The sequence below is a fragment of the Lithobates pipiens genome, unplaced genomic scaffold (genome assembly GCF_037356315.1).
Source record: "Lithobates pipiens isolate NorthernLeopardFrog02 unplaced genomic scaffold, aLitPip1_a1.2 Scaffold_139, whole genome shotgun sequence".
NCBI classification, from domain to species: Eukaryota; Metazoa; Chordata; class Amphibia; order Anura; family Ranidae; genus Lithobates; species Lithobates pipiens.
The window spans coordinates 1-26976 of NW_027507727.1; the positions used below are offsets into that span (position 1 = coordinate 1).

Here is a 26976-nt window from a genome sequence, read left to right on the forward strand (position 1 = left end):
CTAGTTGTCTGCTCTGGGTGTAGAATGACCCCTCGTTGTCTCCTCTGGGTGTAGAATGACCCCTCGTTGTCTGCTCTGGGTGCAGAATGACCCCTCGTTGTCTCCTCTGGGTGCAGAATGACCCCTCGTTGTCTCCTCTGGGTGCAGAATGACCCCTCGTTGTCTCCTCTGGGTGCAGAATGACCCCTCGTTGTCTCCTCAGGGTGTAGAATGACCCCTCGTTGTCTCCTCTGGGTGTAGAATGACCCCTCGTTGTCTCCTCTGGGTGTAGAATGACCCCTCGTTGTCTCCTCTGGGTGTAGAATGACCCCTCGTTGTCTCCTCTGGGTGTAGAATGACCCCTCGTTGTCTCCTCTGGGTGTAGAATGACCCCTCGTTGTCTGCTCTGGGTGTAGAATGACCCCTCGTTGTCTCCTCTGGGTGTAGAATGACCCCTCGTTGTCTCCTCTGGGTGTAGAATGACCCCTCGTTGTCTCCTCTGGGTGCAGAATGACCCCTCGTTGTCTCCTCTGGGTGCAGAATGACCCCTCGTTGTCTCCTCTGGGTGTAGAATGACCCCTCGTTGTCTCCTCTGGGTGTAGAATGACCCCTCGTTGTCTCCTCTGGGTGCAGAATGACCCCTCGTTGTCTCCTCTGGGTGTAGAATGACCCCTCGTTGTCTGCTCTGGGTGTAGAATGACCCCTCGTTGTCTGCTCTGGGTGTAGAATGACCCCTCGTTGTCTCCTCTGGGTGCAGAATGACCCCTCGTTGTCTCCTCAGGGTCCCCTCTGGGGTTGAAGGTCTCCTCGGCGTTGAAGACGGTGGAGGAGGCTCTGGATCAGTACAGTCTGGAGAAGATCTCTGTGGCATTCAATGGCGGTAAAGACTGCACTGCACTCCTGCACTTGTATCACGCCGCCGTACAGAGGTGAGTGCCCCTCCCCCGGGGGGGGGGGGGGGGTAGTGATGGGTGCGGGGAAAGTTGTCTGTCTTTACCCAGAATGCTTCTTGTTTTGTTGTCTTTAAAAGGCGATACCCAGAGAGGAAGGAGAAGCTGCAGGCTCTGTACATCCGCATCGTCTCCCCCTTCCTAGAGATGGAGCAGTTCATGCAGGACACCACCAAACGGTGAGTCGGGGGTGGGGCATGAATGGAGGATCCCACTAGATTGGAGGTGAAGGGGCATGAATGGAGGATCCCACTAGATTGGAGGTGAAGGGGCATGAATGGAGGATCCCACTAGATTGGAGGTGAAGGGGCATGAATGGAGGATCCCACCAGATTGGAGGTGGAGGGGCATGAATGGAGGATCCCACTAGATTGGAGGTGAAGGGGCATGAATGGAGGATCCCACCAGATTGGAGGTAGAGGGGCATGAATGGAGGATCCCACTAGATTGGAGGTGAAGGGGCATGAATGGAGGATCCCACTAGATTGGAGGTGAAGGGGCATGAATGGAGGATCCCACTAGATTGGAGGTGAAGGGGCATGAATGGAGCATCCCACCAGATTGGAGGTGGAGGGGCATGAATGGAGGATCCCACCAGATTGGAGGTGGAGGGGCATGAATGGAGGATCCCACCAGATTGGAGGTGGAGGGGCATGAATGGAGGATCCCACCAGATTGGAGGTGGGGGGGGCATGAATGGAGCATCCCACCAGATTGGGGGTAGAGGGGCATGAATGGAGCATCCCACCAGATTGGGGGTAGAGGGGCATGAATGGAGGATCCCACTAGATTGGAGGTGAAGGGGCATGAATGGAGGATCCCACCAGATTGGGGGTGGAGGGGCATGAATGGAGGATCCCACCAGATTGGAGGTGGAGGGGCATGAATGGAGGATCCCACCAGATTGGAGGTAGAGGGGCATGAATGGAGGATCCCACCAGATTGGGGGTAGAGGGGCATGAATGGAGGATCCCACCAGATTGGAGGTAGAGGGGCATGAATGGAGGATCCCACCAGATTGGGGGTAGAGGGGCATGAATGGAGGATCCCACCAGATTGGGGGTAGAGGGGCATGAATGGAGGATCCCACCAGATTGGGGGTAGAGGGACATGAATGGAGGATCCCACCAAATTGGAGGTGGGGGGGCATGAATGGAGGATCCCACCAGATTGGAGGTGGGGGGGGCATGAATGGAGCATCCCACCAGATTGGGGGTAGAGGGGCATGAATGGAGGATCCCACCAGATTGGGGGTAGAGGGGCATGAATGGAGGATCCCACCAGATTGGAGGTAGAGGGGCATGAATGGAGGATCCCACCAGATTGGGGGTAGAGGGGCATGAATGGAGGATCCCACCAGATTGGGGGTAGAGGGGCATGAATGGAGGATTCCACCAGATTGGAGGTAGAGGGGCATGAATGGAGGATCCCACCAGATTGGAGGTGGGGGGGCATGAATGGAGGATCCCACCAGATTGGAGGTGGGGGGGGCATGAATGGAGCATCCCACCAGATTGGGGGTAGAGGGGCATGAATGGAGCATCCCACCAGATTGGGGGTAGAGGGGCATGAATGGAGGATCCCACCAGATTGGGGGTAGAGGGGCATGAATGGAGGATCCCACCAGATTGGGAGTAGAGGGGCATGAATGGAGGATCCCACCAGATTGGGGGTAGAGGGGCATGAATGGAGGATCCCACCAGATTGGGGGTAGAGGGGCATGAATGGAGGATCTCACCAGATTGGAGGTGGGGGAGCATGAATGGAGGATCTCACCAGATTGGAGGTGGAGGGGCATGAATGGAGGATCCCACCAGATTGGGGGTAGAGGGGCATGAATGGAGGATCCCACCAGATTGGGGGTAGAGGGGCATGAATGGAGGATCCCACCAGATTGGGGGTAGAGGGGCATGAATGGAGGATCCCACCAGATTGGGGGTAGAGGGGCATGAATGGAGCATCCCACCAGATTGGAGGTGGAGGGGCATGAATGGAGGATCCCACCAGATTGGGGGTAGAGGGGCATGAATGGAGGATCCCACCAGATTGGGGGTAGAGGGGCATGAATGGAGGATCCCACCAGATTGGAGGTAGAGGGGCATGAATGGAGGATCCCACCAGATTGGAGGTGGGGGGGCATGAATGGAGGATCCCACCAGATTGGGGGTAGAGGGGCATGAATGGAGGATCCCACCAGATTGGGGGTAGAGGGGCATGAATGGAGGATCCCACCAGATTGGAGGTGGGGGGGGCATGAATGGAGCATCCCACCAGATTGGGGGTAGAGGGGCATGAATGGAGCATCCCACCAGATTGGGGGTAGAGGGGCATGAATGGAGGATCCCACCAGATTGGGGGTAGAGGGGCATGAATGGAGGATCCCACCAGATTGGGGGTAGAGGGGCATGAATGGAGGATCCCACCAGATTGGGGGTAGAGGGGCATGAATGGAGGATCCCACCAGATTGGGGGTAGAGGGGCATGAATGGAGGATCCCACCAGATTGGGGGTAGAGGGGCATGAATGGAGGATCCCACCAGATTGGGGGTAGAGGGGCATGAATGGAGGATCCCACCAGATTGGGGGTAGAGGGGCATGAATGGAGGATCCCACCAGATTGGGGGTAGAGGGGCATGAATGGAGGATCCCACCAGATTGGGGGTAGAGGGGCATGAATGGAGGATCCCACCAGATTGGAGGTGGGGGGGGCATGAATGGAGCATCCCACCAGATTGGGGGTAGAGGGGCATGAATGGAGGATCCCACCAGATTGGAGGTGGAGGGGCATGAATGGAGCATCCCACCAGATTGGGGGTAGAGGGGCATGAATGGAGGATCCCACCAGATTGGAGGTGGAGGGGCATGAATGGAGGATCCCACCAGATTGGAGGTAGAGGGGCATGAATGGAGGATCCCACCAGATTGGAGGTGGGGGGGGGCATGAATGGAGCATCCCACCAGATTGGGGGTAGAGGGGCATGAATGGAGGATCCCACCAGATTGGGGGTAGAGGGGCATGAATGGAGGATCCCACCAGATTGGGGGTAGAGGGGCATGAATGGAGGATCCCACCAGATTGGGGGTAGAGGGGCATGAATGGAGGATCCCACCAGATTCGGGGGTGGAGGGGCATGAATGGAGGATCTCACCAGATTGGGGGAAGAGGGGCATGAATGGAGGATCCCACCAGATTGGAGGTGGAGGGGCATGAATGGAGGATCCCACCACATTGGGGGTAGAGGGGCATGAATGGAGGATCCCACCAGATTGGGGGTAGAGGGGCATGAATGGAGGATCCCACCAGATTGGGGGTAGAGGGGCATGAATGGAGGATCCCACCAGATTCGGGGGTGGAGGGGCATGAATGGAGGATCTCACCAGATTGGGGGTAGAGGGGCATGAATGGAGGATCCCACCAGATTGGAGGTGGAGGGGCATGAATGGAGGATCCCACCAGATTGGGGGTAGAGGGGCATGAATGGAGGATCCCACCAGATTGGAGGTGGAGGGGCATGAATGGAGGATCCCACCAGATTGGAGGTGGAGGGGCATGAATGGAGGATCCCACCAGATTGGGGGTAGAGGGGCATGAATGAAGGATCCCACCAGATTGGGGGTAGAGGGGCATGAATGGAGGATCCCACCAGATTGGGGGTAGAGGGGCATGAATGGAGGATCCCACCAGATTGGGGGTAGAGGGGCATGAATGGAGCATCCCTCCAGATTGGAGGTGGAGGGGCATGAATGGAGGATCCCACCAGATTGGAGGTGGAGGGGCATGAATGGAGGATCCCACCAGATTGGGGGTAGAGGGGCATGAATGGAGGATCCCACCAGATTGGGGGTAGAGGGGCATGAATGGAGGATCCCACCAGATTGGGGGTAGAGGGGCATGAATGGAGGATCCCACCAGATTGGGGGTAGAGGGGCATGAATGGAGCATCCCTCCAGATTGGAGGTGGAGGGGCACGAATGGAGGATCCCACCAGATTGGGGGTAGAGGGGCATGAATGGAGGATCCCACCAGATTGGGGGTAGAGGGGCATGAATGGAGGATTCCACCAGATTGGAGGTAGAGGGGCATGAATGGAGGATCCCACCAGATTGGAGGTGGGGGGGCATGAATGGAGGATCCCACCAGATTGGGGGTAGAGGGGCATGAATGGAGGATCCCACCAGATTGGGGGTAGAGGGGCATGAATGGAGGATCCCACCAGATTGGGGGTAGAGGGGCATGAATGGAGCATCCCACCAGATTGGGGGTAGAGGGGCATGAATGGAGGATCCCACCAGATTGGAGGTGGAGGGGCATGAATGGAGGATCCCACCAGATTGGGGGTAGAGGGGCATGAATGGAGGATCCCACCAGATTGGGGGTAGAGGGGCATGAATGGAGGATCCCACCAGATTGGGGGTAGAGGGGCATGAATGGAGCATCCCACCAGATTGGAGGTGGAGGGGCATGAATGGAGGATCCCCCCAGATTGGGGGTAGAGGGGCATGAATGGAGGATCCCACCAGATTGGGGGTAGAGGGGCATGAATGGAGGATTCCACCAGATTGGAGGTAGAGGGGCATGAATGGAGGATCCCACCAGATTGGGGGTAGAGGGGCATGAATGGAGGATCCCACCAGATTGGAGGTGGAGGGGCATGAATGGAGGATCCCACCAGATTGGGGGTAGAGGGGCATGAATGGAGGATCCCACCAGATTGGGGGTAGAGGGCCATGAATGGAGGATCTCACCAGATTGGAGGTGGAGGGGCATGAATGGAGGATCCCACCAGATTGGAGGTGGAGGGGCATGAATGGAGGATCCCACCAGATTGGGGGTAGAGGGGCATGAATGGAGGATCCCACCAGATTGGGGGTAGAGGGGCATGAATGGAGGATCCCACCAGATTGGGGGTAGAGGGGCATGAATGGAGGATCCCACCAGATTGGAGGTGGAGGGGCATGAATGGAGGATCCCACCAGATTGGGGGTAGAGGGGCATGAATGGAGGATCCCACCAGATTGGGGGTAGAGGGGCATGAATGGAGCATCCCACCAGATTGGAGGTGGAGGGGCATGAATGGAGGATCCCACCAGATTGGGGGTAGAGGGGCATGAATGGAGGATCCCACCAGATTGGGGTTAGAGGGGCATGAATGGAGGATTCCACCAGATTGGAGGTAGAGGGGCATGAATGGAGGATCCCACCAGATTGGAGGTAGAGGGGCATGAATGGAGGATCCCACCAGATTGGAGGTGGGGGGGGCATGAATGGAGGATCCCACCAGATTGGGGGTAGAGGGGCATGAATGGAGGATCCCACCAGATTGGGGGTAGAGGGGCATGAATGGAGCATCCCACCAGATTGGAGGTGGAGGGGCATGAATGGAGCATCCCACCAGATTGGGGGTAGAGGGGCATGAATGGAGGATCCCACCAGATTGGGGGTAGAGGGGCATGAATGGAGGATCCCACCAGATTGGGGGTAGAGGGGCATGAATGGAGGATCCCACCAGATTGGGGGTAGAGGGGCATGAATGGAGGATCTCACCAGATTGGAGGTGGAGGGGCATGAATGGAGGATCCCACCAGATTGGAGGTGGAGGGGCATGAATGGAGGATCCCACCAGATTGGGGGTAGAGGGGCATGAATGGAGGATCCCACCAGATTGGGGGTAGAGGGGCATGAATGGAGGATCCCACCAGATTGGAGGTGGAGGGGCATGAATGGAGGATCCCACCAGATTGGAGGTAGAGGGGCATGAATGGAGGATCCCACCAGATTGGGGGTAGAGGGGCATGAATGGAGGATCCCACCAGATTGGAGGTGGAGGGGCATGAATGGAGGATCCCACCAGATTGGGGGTAGAGGGGCATGAATGGAGGATCCCACCAGATTGGGGGTAGAGGGGCATGAATGGAGGATCCCACCAGATTGGGGGTAGAGGGGCATGAATGGAGGATCTCACCAGATTGGAGGTGGAGGGGCATGAATGGAGGATCCCACCAGATTGGAGGTGGGGGGGGGCATGAATGGAGCATCCCACCAGATTGGGGGTAGAGGGGCATGAATGGAGGATCCCACCAGATTGGGGGTAGAGGGGCATGAATGGAGGATCCCACCAGATTGGGGGTAGAGGGGCATGAATGGAGGATCCCACCAGATTGGGGGTAGAGGGGCATGAATGGAGGATCCCACCAGATTGGGTGTGGAGGGGCATGAATGGAGGATCCCACCAGATTGGAGGTGGAGGGGCATGAATGGAGGATCCCACCAGATTGGGGGTAGAGGGGCATGAATGGAGGATCCCACTAGATTGGGGGTAGAGGGGCATGAATGGAGGATCCCACTAGATTGGGGGTAGAGGGGCATGAATGGAGGATCCCACCAGATTGGAGGTGGAGGGGCATGAATGGAGGATCCCACCAGATTGGGGGTAGAGGGGCATGAATGGAGGATCCCACCAGATTGGGGGTAGAGGGGCATGAATGGAGGATCCCACCAGATTCGGGGGTGGAGGGGCATGAATGGAGGATCCCACCAGATTGGGGGTAGAGGGGCATGAATGGAGGATCCCACCAGATTGGAGGTGGAGGGGCATGAATGGAGGATCCCACCAGATTGGAGGTAGAGGGGCATGAATGGAGGATCCCACCAGATTGGAGGTGGGGGGGGCATGAATGGAGGATCCCACCAGATTGGAGGTGGAGGGGCATGAATGGAGGATCCAACCAGATTGGGGGGTGGAGGGGCATGAATGGAGGATCCCACCAGATTGGGGGTGGAGGGGCATGAATGGAGGATCCCTCCAGATTCGGGGGTGGAGGGGCATGAATGGAGGATCCCACCAGATTGGGGGTGGAGGGGCATGAATGGAGGATCCCACCAGATTCGGGGGTGGAGGGGCATGAATGGAGCATCCCACCAGATTCGGGGGTGGAGGGGCATGAATGGAGCATCCCACCAGATTCGGGGGTGGAGGGGCATGAATGGAGGATCCCACCAGATTCGGGGGTGGAGGGGCATGAATGGAGGATCTCACCAGATTGGGGGTAGAGGGGCATGAATGGAGGATCCCACCAGATTGGAGGTGGAGGGGCATGAATGGAGGATCCCACCAGATTGGAGGTGGAGGGGCATGAATGGAGGATCTCACCAGATTGGGGGTAGAGGGGCATGAATGGAGGATCTCACCAGATTGGAGGTGGAGGGGCATGAATGGAGGATCCCACCAGATTGGGGGTAGAGGGGCATGAATGGAGCATCCCTCCAGATTGGAGGTGGAGGGGCATGAATGGAGGATCCCACCAGATTGGGGGTAGAGGGGCATGAATGGAGGATCCCACCAGATTGGGGGTAGAGGGGCATGAATGGAGGATCCCACCAGATTGGGGGTAGAGGGGCATGAATGGAGCATCCCTCCAGATTGGAGGTGGAGGGGCATGAATGGAGGATCCCACCAGATTGGGGGTAGAGGGGCATGAATGGAGGATCCCACCAGATTGGGGGTAGAGGGGCATGAATGGAGGATCCCACCAGATTGGGGGTAGAGGGGCATGAATGGAGGATCCCACCAGATTGGGGGTAGAGGGGCATGAATGGAGGATCCCACCAGATTGGAGGTGGAGGGGCATGAATGGAGGATCCCACCAGATTGGGGGTAGAGGGGCATGAATGGAGCATCCCACCAGATTGGAGGTGGAGGGGCATGAATGGAGGATCCCACCAGATTGGGGGTAGAGGGGCATGAATGGAGGATCCCACCAGATTGGGGGTAGAGGGGCATGAATGGAGGATTCCACCAGATTGGGGGTAGAGGGGCATGAATGGAGGATCCCACCAGATTGGAGGTAGAGGGGCATGAATGGAGGATCCCACCAGATTGGGGGTAGAGGGGCATGAATGGAGGATCCCACTAGATTGAGGGTAGAGGGGCATGAATGGAGGATCCCTCCAGATTGGAGGTGGAGGGGCATGAATGGAGGATCCCACCAGATTGGGGGTAGAGGGGCATGAATGGAGGATTCCACCAGATTGGAGGTAGAGGGGCATGAATGGAGGATCCCACCAGATTGGGGGTAGAGGGGCATGAATGGAGGATCCCACTAGATTGGGGGTAGAGGGGCATGAATGGAGGATCCCTCCAGATTGGAGGTGGAGGGGCATGAATGGAGGATCCCACCAGATTGGGGGTAGAGGGGCATGAATGGAGGATCCCACCAGATTGGGGGTAGAGGGGCATGAATGGAGGATCCCACCAGATTGGGGGTAGAGGGGCATGAATGGAGGATCCCACCAGATTGGGGGTAGAGGGGCATGAATGGAGCATCCCACCAGATTGGAGGTGGAGGGGCATGAATGGAGGATCCCACCAGATTGGGGGTAGAGGGGCATGAATGGAGGATCCCACCAGATTGGGGGTAGAGGGGCATGAATGGAGGATTCCACCAGATTGGAGGTAGAGGGGCATGAATGGAGGATCCCACCAGATTGGAGGTGGAGGGGCATGAATGGAGGATCCCACCAGATTGGAGGTGGGGGGGCATGAATGGAGGATCCCACCAGATTGGGGGTAGAGGGGCATGAATGGAGGATCCCACCAGATTGGGGGTAGAGGGGCATGAATGGAGGATCCCACCAGATTGGAGGTGGAGGGGCATGAATGGAGGATCCCACCAGATTGGGGGTAGAGGGGCATGAATGGAGGATCCCACCAGATTGGGGGTAGAGGGGCATGAATGGAGCATCCCACCAGATTGGAGGTGGAGGGGCATGAATGGAGGATCCCACCAGATTGGGGGTAGAGGGGCATGAATGGAGGATCCCACCAGATTGGGGGTAGAGGGGCATGAATGGAGGATTCCACCAGATTGGAGGTAGAGGGGCATGAATGGAGGATCCCACCAGATTGGGGGTAGAGGGGCATGAATGGAGGATCCCACCAGATTGGAGGTGGAGGGGCATGAATGGAGGATCCCACCAGATTGGGGGTAGAGGGGCATGAATGGAGGATCCCACCAGATTGGGGGTAGAGGGGCATGAATGGAGGATCTCACCAGATTGGAGGTGGAGGGGCATGAATGGAGGATCCCACCAGATTGGTGGTGGAGGGGCATGAATGGAGGATCCCACCAGATTGGGGGTAGAGGGGCATGAATGGAGGATCCCACCAGATTGGGGGTAGAGGGGCATGAATGGAGGATCCCACCAGATTGGGGGTAGAGGGGCATGAATGGAGGATCCCACCAGATTGGGGGTAGAGGGGCATGAATGGAGGATCCCACCAGATTGGAGGTGGGGGGGGGCATGAATGGAGCATCCCACCAGATTGGGGGTAGAGGGGCATGAATGGAGGATTCCACCAGATTTGGGGTAGAGGGGCATGAATGGAGGATCTCACCAGATTGGAGGTGGGGGGGGCATGAATGGAGCATCCCACCAGATTGGGGGTAGAGGGGCATGAATGGAGGATCCCACTAGATTGGGGGTAGAGGGGCATGAATGGAGGATCCCACCAGATTGGAGGTGGAGGGGCATGAATGGAGGATCTCACCAGATTGGAGGTGGAGGTGCATGAATGGAGGATCCCACCAGATTGGAGGTGGAGGGGCATGAATGGAGGATCCCACCAGATTGGGGGTGGAGGGACATGAATGGAGGATCCCACCAGATTGGAGGTGGAGGGGCATGAATGGAGGATCCCACTAGATTGGGGGTAGAGGGGCATGAATGGAGGATCCCACCAGATTCGGGGGTGGAGGGGCATGAATGGAGGATCCCACCAGATTGGAGGTGGAGGGGCATGAATGGAGGATCCCACCAGATTGGAGGTGGAGGGGCATGAATGGAGGATCCCACTAGATTGGGGGTAGAGGGGCATGAATGGAGGATCCCACCAGATTGGAGGTGGAGGGGCATGAATGGAGGATCCCACTAGATTGGGGGTAGAGGGGCATGAATGGAGCATCCCACCAGATTGGAGGTGGAGGGGCATGAATGGAGGATCCCATCATATTGGGGGTGGAGGGACATGAATGGAGGATCCCACCAGATTGGAGGTGGAGGGGCATGAATGGAGGATCCCACCAGATTGGGGGTAGAGGGGCATGAATGGAGCATCCCACCAGATTGGAGGTGGAGGGGCATGAATGGAGGATCCCACCAGATTGGGGGTAGAGGGGCATGAATGGAGGATCTCACCAGATTGGAGGTGGGGGGGGCATGAATGGAGCATCCCACCAGATTGGGGGTAGAGGGGCATTAATGGAGGATCCCACCAGATTGGAGGTGGAGGGGCATGAATGGAGGATCTCACCAGATTGGAGGTGGAGGTGCATGAATGGAGGATCCCACCAGATTGGAGGTGGAGGGGCATGAATGGAGGATCCCACCAGATTGGGGGTGGAGGGACATGAATGGAGGATCCCACCAGATTGGAGGTGGAGGGGCATGAATGGAGGATCCCACTAGATTGGGGGTAGAGGGGCATGAATGGAGGATCCCACCAGATTCGGGGGTGGAGGGGCATGAATGGAGGATCCCACCAGATTGGAGGTGGAGGGGCATGAATGGAGGATCCCACCAGATTGGAGGTGGAGGGGCATGAATGGAGGATCCCACTAGATTGGGGGTAGAGGGGCATGAATGGAGGATCCCACCAGATTGGAGGTGGAGGGGCATGAATGGAGGATCCCACTAGATTGGGGGTAGAGGGGCATGAATGGAGCATCCCACCAGATTGGAGGTGGAGGGGCATGAATGGAGGATCCCATCATATTGGGGGTGGAGGGACATGAATGGAGGATCCCACCAGATTGGAGGTGGAGTGGCATGAATGGAGGATCCCACCAGATTGGGGGTAGAGGGGCATGAATGGAGCATCCCACCAGATTGGAGGTGGAGGGGCATGAATGGAGGATCCCACCAGATTGGGGGTAGAGGGGCATGAATGGAGCATCCCACCAGATTGGGGGTGGAGGGGCATGAATGGAGGATCCCACCAGATTGGGGGTAGAGGGGCATGAATGGAGGATCCCACCAGATTGGAGGTGGGGGGGGCATGAATGGAGCATCCCACCAGATTGGGGGTAGAGGGGCATGAATGGAGGATTCCACCAGATTTGGGGTAGAGGGGCATGAATGGAGGATCTCACCAGATTGGAGGTGGGGGGGGCATGAATGGAGCATCCCACCAGATTGGGGGTAGAGGGGCATGAATGGAGGATCCCACTAGATTGGGGGTAGAGGGGCATGAATGGAGGATCCCAGCAGATTGGGGGTAGAGGGGCATGAATGGAGGATCCCACCAGATTGGGGGTAGAGGGGCATGAATGGAGGATCCCACCAGATTGGAGGTGGAGGGGCATGAATGGAGGATCTCACCAGATTGGAGGTGGAGGGGCATGAATGGAGGATCCCACTAGATTGGGGGTAGAGGGGCATGAATGGAGGATCCCACCAGATTCGGGGGTGGAGGGGCATGAATGGAGGATCCCACTAGATTGGGGGTAGAGGGGCATGAATGGAGGATCCCACCAGATTGGGGGTAGAGGGGCATGAATGGAGGATCCCACCAGATTGGGGGTAGAGGGGCATGAATGGAGGATCCCACCAGATTCGGGGGTGGAGGGGCATGAATGGAGGATCCCACCAGATTGGAGGTGGAGGGGCATGAATGGAGGATCCCACCAGATTGGGGGGTGGAGGGGCATGAATGGAGGATCCCACCAGATTGGAGGTGGAGGGGCATGAATGGAGGATCCCACCAGATTGGAGGTGGAGGGGCATGAATGGAGGATCCCCCTAGATTGGGGGTAGAGGGGCATGAATGGAGGATCCCACCAGATTGGAGGTGGAGGGGCATGAATGGAGGACCCCACCAGATTCGGGGGTGGAGGGGCATGAATGGAGGATCCCACCAGATTCGGGGGTGGAGGGGCATGAATGGAGGATCCCACCAGATTCGGGGGTGGAGGGGCATGAATGGAGGATCCCACCAGATTGGGGGGTGGAGGGGCATGAATGGAGGATCCCACCAGATTGGGGGTAGAGGGGCATGAATGGAGCATCCCACCAGATTGGAGGTGGAGGGGCATGAATGGAGGATCCCACCAGATTGGGGGTAGAGGGGCATGAATGGAGGATCCCACCAGATTGGGGGTAGAGGGGCATGAATGGAGGATTCCACCAGATTGGAGGTAGAGGGGCATGAATGGAGGATCCCACCAGATTGGAGGTAGAGGGGCATGAATGGAGGATCCCACCAGATTGGGGGTAGAGGGGCATGAATGGAGGATCCCACTAGATTGAGGGTAGAGGGGCATGAATGGAGGATCCCTCCAGATTGGAGGTGGAGGGGCATGAATGGAGGATCCCACCAGATTGGGGGTAGAGGGGCATGAATGGAGGATTCCACCAGATTGGAGGTAGAGGGGCATGAATGGAGGATCCCACCAGATTGGGGGTAGAGGGGCATGAATGGAGGATCCCACTAGATTGGGGGTAGAGGGGCATGAATGGAGGATCCCTCCAGATTGGAGGTGGAGGGGCATGAATGGAGGATCCCACCAGATTGGGGGTAGAGGGGCATGAATGGAGGATCCCACCAGATTGGGGGTAGAGGGGCATGAATGGAGGATCCCACCAGATTGGGGGTAGAGGGGCATGAATGGAGGATCCCACCAGATTGGGGGTAGAGGGGCATGAATGGAGCATCCCACCAGATTGGAGGTGGAGGGGCATGAATGGAGGATCCCACCAGATTGGGGGTAGAGGGGCATGAATGGAGGATCCCACCAGATTGGGGGTAGAGGGGCATGAATGGAGGATTCCACCAGATTGGAGGTAGAGGGGCATGAATGGAGGATCCCACCAGATTGGAGGTGGAGGGGCATGAATGGAGGATCCCACCAGATTGGAGGTGGGGGGGCATGAATGGAGGATCCCACCAGATTGGGGGTAGAGGGGCATGAATGGAGGATCCCACCAGATTGGGGGTAGAGGGGCATGAATGGAGGATCCCACCAGATTGGAGGTGGAGGGGCATGAATGGAGGATCCCACCAGATTGGGGGTAGAGGGGCATGAATGGAGGATCCCACCAGATTGGGGGTAGAGGGGCATGAATGGAGCATCCCACCAGATTGGAGGTGGAGGGGCATGAATGGAGGATCCCACCAGATTGGGGGTAGAGGGGCATGAATGGAGGATCCCACCAGATTGGGGGTAGAGGGGCATGAATGGAGGATTCCACCAGATTGGAGGTAGAGGGGCATGAATGGAGGATCCCACCAGATTGGGGGTAGAGGGGCATGAATGGAGGATCCCACCAGATTGGAGGTGGAGGGGCATGAATGGAGGATCCCACCAGATTGGGGGTAGAGGGGCATGAATGGAGGATCCCACCAGATTGGGGGTAGAGGGGCATGAATGGAGGATCTCACCAGATTGGAGGTGGAGGGGCATGAATGGAGGATCCCACCAGATTGGTGGTGGAGGGGCATGAATGGAGGATCCCACCAGATTGGGGGTAGAGGGGCATGAATGGAGGATCCCACCAGATTGGGGGTAGAGGGGCATGAATGGAGGATCCCACCAGATTGGGGGTAGAGGGGCATGAATGGAGGATCCCACCAGATTGGGGGTAGAGGGGCATGAATGGAGGATCCCACCAGATTGGAGGTGGGGGGGGGGCATGAATGGAGCATCCCACCAGATTGGGGGTAGAGGGGCATGAATGGAGGATTCCACCAGATTTGGGGTAGAGGGGCATGAATGGAGGATCTCACCAGATTGGAGGTGGGGGGGGCATGAATGGAGCATCCCACCAGATTGGGGGTAGAGGGGCATGAATGGAGGATCCCACTAGATTGGGGGTAGAGGGGCATGAATGGAGGATCCCACCAGATTGGAGGTGGAGGGGCATGAATGGAGGATCTCACCAGATTGGAGGTGGAGGTGCATGAATGGAGGATCCCACCAGATTGGAGGTGGAGGGGCATGAATGGAGGATCCCACCAGATTGGGGGTGGAGGGACATGAATGGAGGATCCCACCAGATTGGAGGTGGAGGGGCATGAATGGAGGATCCCACTAGATTGGGGGTAGAGGGGCATGAATGGAGGATCCCACCAGATTCGGGGGTGGAGGGGCATGAATGGAGGATCCCACCAGATTGGAGGTGGAGGGGCATGAATGGAGGATCCCACCAGATTGGAGGTGGAGGGGCATGAATGGAGGATCCCACTAGATTGGGGGTAGAGGGGCATGAATGGAGGATCCCACCAGATTGGAGGTGGAGGGGCATGAATGGAGGATCCCACTAGATTGGGGGTAGAGGGGCATGAATGGAGCATCCCACCAGATTGGAGGTGGAGGGGCATGAATGGAGGATCCCATCATATTGGGGGTGGAGGGACATGAATGGAGGATCCCACCAGATTGGAGGTGGAGGGGCATGAATGGAGGATCCCACCAGATTGGGGGTAGAGGGGCATGAATGGAGCATCCCACCAGATTGGAGGTGGAGGGGCATGAATGGAGGATCCCACCAGATTGGGGGTAGAGGGGCATGAATGGAGGATCTCACCAGATTGGAGGTGGGGGGGGCATGAATGGAGCATCCCACCAGATTGGGGGTAGAGGGGCATGAATGGAGGATCCCACTAGATTGGGGGTAGAGGGGCATTAATGGAGGATCCCACCAGATTGGAGGTGGAGGGGCATGAATGGAGGATCTCACCAGATTGGAGGTGGAGGTGCATGAATGGAGGATCCCACCAGATTGGAGGTGGAGGGGCATGAATGGAGGATCCCACCAGATTGGGGGTGGAGGGACATGAATGGAGGATCCCACCAGATTGGAGGTGGAGGGGCATGAATGGAGGATCCCACTAGATTGGGGGTAGAGGGGCATGAATGGAGGATCCCACCAGATTCGGGGGTGGAGGGGCATGAATGGAGGATCCCACCAGATTGGAGGTGGAGGGGCATGAATGGAGGATCCCACCAGATTGGAGGTGGAGGGGCATGAATGGAGGATCCCACTAGATTGGGGGTAGAGGGGCATGAATGGAGGATCCCACCAGATTGGAGGTGGAGGGGCATGATTGGAGGATCCCACTAGATTGGGGGTAGAGGGGCATGAATGGAGCATCCCACCAGATTGGAGGTGGAGGGGCATGAATGGAGGATCCCATCATATTGGGGGTGGAGGGACATGAATGGAGGATCCCACCAGATTGGAGGTGGAGGGGCATGAATGGAGGATCCCACCAGATTGGGGGTAGAGGGGCATGAATGGAGCATCCCACCAGATTGGAGGTGGAGGGGCATGAATGGAGGATCCCACCAGATTGGGGGTAGAGGGGCATGAATGGAGCATCCCACCAGATTGGGGGTGGAGGGGCATGAATGGAGGATCCCACCAGATTGGGGGTAGAGGGGCATGAATGGAGGATCCCACCAGATTGGAGGTGGGGGGGGCATGAATGGAGCATCCCACCAGATTGGGGGTAGAGGGGCATGAATGGAGGATTCCACCAGATTTGGGGTAGAGGGGCATGAATGGAGGATCTCACCAGATTGGAGGTGGGGGGGGCATGAATGGAGCATCCCACCAGATTGGGGGTAGAGGGGCATGAATGGAGGATCCCACTAGATTGGGGGTAGAGGGGCATGAATGGAGGATCCCAGCAGATTGGGGGTAGAGGGGCATGAATGGAGGATCCCACCAGATTGGGGGTAGAGGGGCATGAATGGAGGATCCCACCAGATTGGAGGTGGAGGGGCATGAATGGAGGATCTCACCAGATTTGAGGTGGAGGGGCATGAATGGAGGATCCCACTAGATTGGGGGTAGAGGGGCATGAATGGAGGATCCCACCAGATTCGGGGGTGGAGGGGCATGAATGGAGGATCCCACCAGATTCGGGGGTGGAGGGGCATGAATGGAGGATCCCACTAGATTGGGGGTAGAGGGGCATGAATGGAGGATCCCACCAGATTGGGGGTAGAGGGGCATGAATGGAGGATCCCACCAGATTGGGGGTAGAGGGGCATGAATGGAGGATCCCACCAGATTCGGGGGTGGAGGGGCATGAATGGAGGATCCCACCAGATTGGAGGTGGAGGGGCATGAATGGAGGATCCCACCAGATTGGGGGGTGGAGGGGCATGAATGGAGGATCCCACCAGATTGGAGGTGGAGGGGCATGAATGGAGGATCCCACCAGATTGGAGGTGGAGGGGCATGAATGGAGGATCCCACTAGATTGGAGGTGGAGGGGCATGAATGGAGGACCCCACCAGATTGGAGGTGGAGGGGCATGAATGGAGGACCCCACCAGATTCGGGGGTGGAGGGGCATGAATGGAGGATCCCACCAGATTGGAGGTGGAGGGGCATGAATGGAGGATCCCACTAGATTGGGGGTAGAGGGGCATGAATGGAGGATCCCACCAGATTGGAGGTGGAGGGGCATGAATGGAGGACCCCACCAGATTGGAGGTGGAGGGGCATGAATGGAGGATCCCACTAGATTGGGGGTAGAGGGGCATGAATGGAGGATCCCACCAGATTGGAGGTGGAGGGGCATGAATGGAGGACCCCACCAGATTCGGGGGTGGAGGGGCATGAATGGAGGATCCCACCAGATTCGGGGGTGGAGGGGCATGAATGGAGGATCCCACCAGATTCGGGGGTGGAGGGGCATGAATGGAGGATCCCACCAGATTGGAGGTGGAGGGGCATGAATGGAGGATCCCACCAGATGAGAAGGGTGGAGGCCATCTCTAAGAGCTTCCTGAGTATGGAGGGGGGGAGGGGTCATACTGATCCTCATATCGCCTTTCTATCCAGTTGTGGTTATTTAATTTTTCACATTTTCATTAACCATGACTCCCCCCTCCCCCCCCCCATGCAGGTACACTCTTCACATCTACACCATCCAGGGGGACATCAAACAGGCTCTGATGGACCTGAAGGCGGAGCAGCCTCAGTTGGAGGCCATCCTGATGGGGACGCGCCGCACAGACCCCTACTCCCGCACCCTGACCCCCATGTGCCTGACCGATCCCGGCTGGCCCAAATACATGAGAGTCAACCCCCTGCTGGTGAGTGTGAGATCGCAGGTCATGTGACCCCTTCCCCGGGGGAGGGCGCCGTACTCACCGCTGTCTGTTTTCCAGGACTGGTCCTACCACGACATCTGGGAGTTCCTGCGCACCCTCTACATTCCCTACTGCATCCTGTATGACAAAGGGTGAGGGGCGTCCAACTGTCCTCCTGTCCGTCTGTCCATCTGTCCATCTGTCCTCCTGTCCGTCTGTTCTCCTGTCCGTCCATCTATCCTCCCCGTCTGTCCATCTGTCCTCCATGTCTGTCCATCTATCCTCCCCGTCTGTCCATCTGTCCTCCATGTCTGTCCATCTATCCTCCCCGTCTGTCCATCTGTCCTCCATGTCTGTCCATCTATCCTCCCCGTCTGTCCATCTGTCCTCCATGTCTGTCCATCTATCCTCCCCGTCTGTCCGTCTGTCCTCCTGTCCGTCTGTTCTCCTGTCCGTCCATCTATCCTCCCCGTCTGTCCATCTGTCCTCCATGTCTGTCCATCTATCCTCCCCGTCTGTCCGTCTGTCCTCCATGTCTGTCCATCTGTCCTCCATGTCTGTCCATCTGTCCTCCATGTCTGTCCATCTGTCCTCCATGTCTGTCCATCTGCCCTCCATGTCTGTCCATCTGCCCTCCATGTCTGTCCATCTGCCCTCCATGTCTGTCCATCTGTCCTCCATGTCTGTCCATCTATCCTCCATGTCTGTCCATCTGTCCTCCATGTCTGTCCATCTGTCCTCCATGTCTGTCCATCTATCCTCCATGTCTGTCCATCTGTCCTCCATGTCTGTCCATCTGCCCTCCATGTCTGTCCATCTGCCCTCCATGTCTGTCCATCTGCCCTCCATGTCTGTCCATCTGTCCTCCATGTCTGTCCATCTGTCCTCCATGTCTGTCCATCTGTCCTCCATGTCTGTCCATCTGCCCTCCATGTCTGTCCATCTGCCCTCCATGTCTGTCCATCTGTCCTCCATGTCTGTCCATCTATCCTCCATGTCTGTCCATCTGTCCTCCATGTCTGTCCATCTGTCCTCCATGTCTGTCCATCTGTCCTCAATGTCTGTCCATCTGTCCTCCACGTCTGTCCATCTGTCCTCCATGTCTGTCCATCTGTCCTCCATGTCTGTCCATCTATCCTCCATGTCTGTCCATCTGTCCTCCATGTCTGTCCATCTATCCTCCATGTCTGTCCATCTGTCCTCCATGTCTGTCCATCTGTCCTCCATGTCTGTCCATCTGTCCTCCATGTCTGTCCATCTATCCTCCATGTCTGTCCATCTGTCCTCCATGTCTGTCCATCTATCCTCCATGTCTGTCCATCTGTCCTCCACGTCTGTCCATCTATCCTCCATGTCTGTCCATCTGTCCTCCACGTCTGTCCATCTATCCTCCACGTCTGTCCATCTATCCTCCACGTCTGTCCATCTGTCCTCCACGTCTGTCCATCTATCCTCCATGTCTGTCCATCTATCCTCCATGTCTGTCCATCTATCCTCCATGTCTGTCCATCTGTCCTCCATGTCTGTCCATCTATCCTCCATGTCTGTCCATCTATCCTCCATGTCTGTCCATCTGTCCTCCATGTCTGTCCATCTATCCTCCATGTCTGTCCATCTGTCCTCCATGTCTGTCCATCTGTCCTCCACGTCTGTCCATCTATCCTCCACGTCTGTCCATCTGTCCTCCACGTCTGTCCATCTGTCCTCCACGTCTGTCCATCTGTCCTCCACGTCTGTCCATCTGTCCTCCACGTCTGTCCATCTGTCCTCCATGTCTGTCCATCTGTCCTCCATGTCTGTCCATCTATCCTCCATGTCTGTCCATCTATCCTCCATGTCTGTCCATCTGTCCTCCATGTCTGTCCATCTATCCTCCATGTCTGTCCATCTGTCCTCCATGTCTGTCCATCTGTCCTCCACGTCTGTCCATCTATCCTCCACGTCTGTCCATCTGTCCTCCACGTCTGTCCATCTATCCTCCATGTCTGTCCATCTGTCCTCCATGTCTGTCCATCTGTCCTCCACGTCTGTCCATCTGTCCTCCACGTCTGTCCATCTGTCCTCCATGTCTGTCCATCTGTCCTCCATGTCTGTCCATCTGTCCTCCACGTCTGTCCATCTGTCCTCCACGTCTGTCCATCTATCCTCCACGTCTGTCCATCTATCCTCCACGTCTGTCCATCTGTCCTCCACGTCTGTCCATCTGTCCTCCACGTCTGTCCATCTGTCCTCCACGTCTGTCCATCTATCCTCCACGTCTGTCCATCTGTCCTCCATGTCTGTCCATCTGTCCTCCATGTCTGTCCATCTGTCCTCCACGTCTGTCCATCTGTCCTCCACGTCTGTCCATCTATCCTCCACGTCTGTCCATCTATCCTCCACGTCTGTCCATCTGTCCTCCACGTCTGTCCATCTGTCCTCCACGTCTGTCCATCTGTCCTCCACGTCTGTCCATCTATCCTCCACGTCTGTCCATCTGTCCTCCACGTCTGTCCATCTGTCCTCCATGTCTGTCCATCTGTCCTCCACGTCTGTCCATCTATCCTCCACGTCTGTCCATCTGTCCTCCACGTCTGTCCATCTATCCTCCACGTCTGTCCATCTATCCTCCACGTCTGTCCATCTATCCTCCACGTCTGTCCATCTGTCCTCCACGTCTGTCCATCTATCCTCCATGTCTGTCCATCTGTCCTCCATGTCTGTCCATCTGTCCTCCACGTCTGTCCATCTGTCCTCCACGTCTGTCCATCTGTCCTCCACGTCTGTCCATCTGTCCTCCATGTCTGTCCATCTGTCCTCCATGTCTGTCCATCTGTCCTCCATGTCTGTCCATCTATCCTCCACGTCTGTCCATCTGTCCTCCCCGTCTGTCCGTCTGTCCTCCCCGTCTGTCCGTCTGTCCTCCACGTCTGTCCATCTGTCCTCCATGTCTGTCCATCTATCCTCCACGTCTGTCCATCTGTCCTCCACGTCTGTCCATCTATCCTCCACGTCTGTCCATCTGTCCTCCACGTCTGTCCATCTATCCTCCACGTCTGTCCATCTGTCCTCCATGTCTGTCCATCTATCCTCCACGTCTGTCCATCTGTCCTCCACGTCTGTCCATCTATCCTCCACGTCTGTCCATCTGTCCTCCACGTCTGTCCATCTGTCCTCCACGTCTGTCCATCTGTCCTCCACGTCTGTCCATCTATCCTCCACGTCTGTCCATCTGTCCTCCACGTCTGTCCATCTGTCCTCCACGTCTGTCCATCTGTCCTCCACGTCTGTCCATCTGTCCTCCACGTCTGTCCATCTGTCCTCCCCGTCTGTCCATCTGTCCTCCCCGTCTGTCCATCTGTCCTCCATGTCTGTCCATCTGTCCTCCATGTCTGTCCATCTGCCCTCCATGTCTGTCCATCTGCCCTCCATGTCTGTCCATCTATCCTCCATGTCTGTCCATCTGTCCTCCATGTCTGTCCATCTATCCTCCATGTCTGTCCATCTGTCCTCCATGTCTGTCCATCTGTCCTCCATGTCTGTCCATCTGTCCTCCATGTCTGTCCGTCTGTCCTCCATGTCTGTCCATCTGTCCTCCATATCTGTCCATCTGTCCTCCCCGTCTGTCCATCTATCCTCCATGTCTGTCCATCTATCCTCCATGTCTGTCCTCCCCGTCTGTCCGTCTGTCCTCCCCGTCTGTCGATCCGTCTGTCCATCTGGGGCTGTGGGTCACAATCTGTGTTTCTGTGGCAGTTACACGTCTCTGGGCAGCACAGAGAACACCATCAAGAACCCGACGCTGAGATACACAACGCCGGCGGGGGTGGAGAGTTATCACCCGGCGTACAAGTTGGAGAACGAGGAAGAGGAACGCACGTCCAGGAAGTAAAGTATCCCGTATGTGTGTCCCCGCCCCACCGTGTGCTCCCCCTCCGGTGCCGTCCATCCGCTCTGCGGGAGTCCTGTAACCACGGGGGGCGATGAGTGTGACAATGGGGGGGGGGGGGGGGACCGCCATTTATGTACAGACTGCGCGGAGGAGTTGTAACTGTTCCCACGTGACGTCCGTCCCACGCGGTGCACCCCGCAGGACTACTGATATCTGGGTGAAAGAACTGTGAATCGTGGTGGCGGGAGAACTGTGACGCGGCATCGAGTAGGAAGGAAGAAGGCGGAGCCAGGAGAGAGCGCTGGGGGCAGCAGACACTGACCCCTGATCATAGCCAGACGTAGACATGTCGGGTGCGGCCGTCACCACCGCCCCCCAATGCCCACATCATAGTCATTAGATGGCTCCGCCCACCACCAGGTACAGCCATGGTTTCCATCGCTAGGGACGCGTTTTCAAGACTTTCTTTCACCAAAGTCCATTCTGTCATCAGGCCGGGTCCCCGAAACGCGTCCCTAGGGACCGAATCCACTGATGTGCGTTGTGGTGGGTGGAGGTCCTGTGTATATATACGTTCCGGTTGTATCGCTCATATAATCGATTGTCTTCTGACCACCCGTCTGTCCCGAAAATGTTGGTAACGACTTGATGCCGCAATAAAGGTTCGTCCCTTGTTATTATTATTTCCTCCGTCACATGACACCGTTACATCATCTCAATTTAACCCCCCCCCCCCCCCCCCCCCCGCTGTCTGTGATATGACAGAGACCTGTGATGACATCAGCATCAAGCTTTATTGTTCCAGACGATGAACACAGAATGTCCGTCCAGACCCTCCCTCACTCTGATGACATCGGCACTGATAAAACTTTATTATTCCATACAACGAGCACATATTTGCCTAGACCCTCCACACTCTGTGGCATAAGAAACTGATAAAACTTTATTATTCTGCGCAATGAACACAGAAGGTCCACCTAGACACTCCTCACTCTGATGACATCAGCACTGATAAAACTTTATTATACTGAATAATGAACACAGAAGATCCACCTAGACACTCCTCACTCTGTAACGTCAGCACTGATAAAACTTTATTATTCTGTACAATGAACACAGAAGATCCACCCAGACCCTCCTCACTCTGATGACATAAGCACTGATAAAACTTTATTATACTGGATAATGAACACAGAAGGTCCACCCAGACACACCTCACTCTGATGACATCAGCACTGATAAAATTTTATTATACTGGATAATGAACACAGAAGGTCCACCCACACTCCTCATTCTGATGACATCAGCACTGATAAAACTTTATTATACTGGATAATGAACACAGAAGGTCCACCCAGACACACCTCACTCTGATGACATCAGCACTGATAAAATTTTATTATACTGGATAATGAACACAGAAGGTCCACCCACACTCCTCACTCTGATGACATCAGCACTGATAAAACTTTATTATATTGGATAATGAACACAGAAGGTCTGTCCAGACTCTCCTGACTCTGATGACATCAGCACTGATAAAACTTTATTATTCTGGACAATGAACACAGAAGGTCCATCCAGACTCTCCTCACTCTGTGACATCAGCACCGATAAAACTTTATTATACTGGATAATGAACACAGAAGGTCCACCTAGACACTCCTCACTCTGTAACGTCAGCACTGATAAAACTTTATTATTCTGTACAATGAACACAGAAGATCCACCCAGACCCTCCTCACTCTGATGACATAAGCACTGATAAAACTTTATTATACTGGATAATGAACACAGAAGGTCCACCCAGACACACCTCACTCTGATGACATCAGCACTGATAAAATGTTATTATACTGGATAATGAACACAGAAGGTCCACCCACACTCCTCATTCTGATGACATCAGCACTGATAAAACTTTATTATACTGGATAATGAACACAGAAGGTCCACCCAGACACACCTCACTCTGATGACATCAGCACTGATAAAATTTTATTATACTGGATAATGAACACAGAAGGTCCACCCACACTCCTCACTCTGATGACATCAGCACTGATAAAACTTTATTATATTGGATAATGAACACAGAAGGTCTGTCCAGACTCTCCTGACTCTGATGACATCAGCACTGATAAAACTTTATTATTCTGGACAATGAACACAGAAGGTCCATCCAGACTCTCCTCACTCTGTGACATCAGCACCGATAAAACTTTATTATACTGGATAATGAACACAGAAGGTCCACCCACACTCCTCACTCTGATGACATCAGCACTGATAAAACTTTATTATACTGGACAATGAACACAGAAGGTCCACCTAGACACTCCTCACTCTGTGACGTCAGCACCGATAAAACTTTATTATACTGGATAATGAACACAGAAGGTCCACCCAGACACTCCTCACTCTGATGACATCAGCACTGATAAAACTTTATTATACTGGACAATGAACACAGAAGGTCCGTCCAGACTCTCCTCACTCTATGACATCAGCACTGATAAAACTTTTTTATACTGGACAATGAACACAGAAGGTCCACCCACACTCCTCACACTGACACTTTTCACCCAATGGGGGCTCAGATCCTACCTCGTACCTCTATGACGAGATGTCTGTGTTTGTCACCTAGAACAATAAAGTTTTATCAATGCTGATGTCATTGTAACACTCAGGGAGTGAGCTCCATTTAGCCGGCCCATGTGCCCACAGAATGTACCAGAGAGCGGCGTTCTTTTCCTGATGTTCTTAAGGGTAAAGTGATCTCTCGGTGACCCCCCCCTTTAATTTCCGGCCACGTCCCCCATTGCCATACTCTGGCCCATTCCATAAACTCTCTGCAGGGCCGGCGTGTTCCCCATGTATATCCCCATGGGCTCCCCCTACTAACATGTCAGTTGCAGTGAATGTTGTTTTGAACTAATTGCTGAGAATAACGATCGTTATAATATGGTTTGTGTCTGCTGAGGGTGGTTTTGGCCACCACCATGTCTGTCCATGGTGTCCCATTATATTTGTGGTTGGGGGGGGGGGAGGGTTGTGGAGCGAGTTGAAGGTTGGGGATATGATTGAGGGGGTGTGCAGTGGGAGCAGGAAGGTATTTGTCAGGTTTTAGGTGTGGGGAAGTACCTTGGGGGTGGGGGGGGGGTCAGTTGAGGGAGGTTGAAGGCAATGTGGGGGTGGAGGTCAGAGGTCCAGACAAAGAGCCACCTCTTCCTTTATTGTTCTCCTGACCCCCCAATTCATTCTCCTGACCCCCAGTTCGTTCTCCTGGCCCCCCCCCCCCGTTTGTTCTCCTGACCCCCCAGTTCGTTCTCCTGAGTGGAGCTGAGGGCAATGTGGGGGTGGAGGTAAAAAAGTGGGGAGAGGTAAGGAGTGGCGGGTGAATGTTGGGGGGAGGTCAAGAGCCATATCTTCCTTTTTTTGTCCTCTAACCCCCGGTTTGCCCCCCCCCCCCACCGCCGCCATATGATGTTGGGTGTCTTCCCGACTCCTCATTGACTAGCTTGTGGGGGGAAGGGCTGAGGGCAATGTGGGGTCGAAGGTGAAAAGTTGGGAAAGGTAAGAAGTGGAGGGAGGTGAAGGTTTGGGGGGGGGGGTCCAAATAAAGAGCCACATCTTCCTTGATTACCCTCCTGACGCCCAACTTGTTCTCCTGACCCCCAGTTCGTTCTCATGTCCCCCGGTTTGTCCTCCTGACCCCCGGTTTGCCCCCCCCGACCCCATGTTTTGCCCCATCACCATGTTTTTGTTGTGTTTCTTTCTGATGGGTTTGCCCTCTGACCCCCGGTTTGTTCACTTGACAGCCAGTTTGTTCTTCTGCCCCCCACGTTGCCCTCCTGACCCCCAGTTTGCCCTCTGACTCCCGTTTTGTCCTCTTGACCCCCAGTTTGTCTACCTGACCCCCAGTTTGTTCTCTTGACCCCCAGTTTGCATCTGACCCCCAGTTTGCCCCCTCACTCCCAGTTTGTCCTCCTGACCCCCAGTTTGTTCTTGACCCCCAGTTTGCATTCTGACCCCCGTTTTGTTCTCTTGACCCCCAGCTTGCCCTCTGACCCCTGGTTCTCTTGGCCCCCAGTTTACCCCATCACCACCAGTTTGTCCTCCTGACCCCACGGTTTGTTCTCTTTACCCCCATTTTGCATTCTGACCCCCAGTTTGCCCCCCTCACCCCCAGTTTGTCCTCCTGACCCCCGGTTTGTTCTTGACCCCCAGTTGGCATTCTGACCCCGTTTTGTTCTCTTGACCCCCAGCTTGCCCTCTGACCCCTGGTTCTCTTGACCCCCAGTTTGTCCTCCTGACCCCCGGTTTGTTCTTGACCCCCGATTTGCATTCTGACCCCCGTTTTTGTTCTCTTGACCCCCAGCTTGCCCTCTGACCCCTGGTTCTCTTGACCCCCAGTTTGTCCTCCTGCCCCCCTGGTTTGTTCTCTTGACCCCCGTTTTGTTCTCCTGACCCCCCCTCCCCCAGTTTGTCCCCGCCGCCATGTTTTTGTTTTGTGTCTTCCTGGCCCCTGATTGGCTGCACTCAATGCCCTCTCTTCTCTCCTCAGTCTGCAGGTCTCGTTGGGCTGTGGTTTGGAGTAGATGCCACCTTGATCCTTTGTGCCACAGCTGACGCCAGTGAAGGAGGGGGAAGGGGGGGAGGGTGATGGGTAATAGAGGCAAAGGACTTAAATTGCTGTGTTTTTAGTCGGAGGCCTTCATGAGAGATCTGTTCCAGGGTCCCCGCCCCCGGGGCCCCCGCTGGTGTCAGCGTTTGTGGCCGTGCTGTGTCAGCGACTGTCTCAGCTGAACATCAGCCGACCCACAAAACTCAGTCACGGGGGGCCCCGGCTGATTCACCTCCATGCCTGCGAAGGGTTAATCATCGGGGGGGAGGGGGGTGTTTGTGTGCCAGGCCACCGGGCGCTTCTCCCTCTTGTTCCCACAATGACAAAAGCACAGATTGCAGAACGTTCCGGCTTTGCCGCGGCACAAAAAGCCACCGCCGCGCCCTCGTGGGGGGGCCTCGTGCTCGGGGGGCCAGCAGCTGATAAATTGGCCCGTCAGACACCCTC

General features: G+C 55.8%; 1 protein-coding gene across 1 annotated transcript; it reads left to right on the plus strand.

Moving 5' to 3' along the window:
• Positions 1-760: 760 nt before the first annotated feature.
• Positions 761-26976, plus strand: FLAD1 (flavin adenine dinucleotide synthetase 1; the record flags this gene model as incomplete). The annotated part of the gene is given in 6 exon segments (XM_077479118.1): positions 761-908; positions 1010-1108; positions 17845-18034; positions 18110-18183; positions 21767-21898; positions 26470-26976. Coding segments are annotated over 6 exon segments (677 nt in total), but the record flags the coding sequence as incomplete, so codon positions are not given.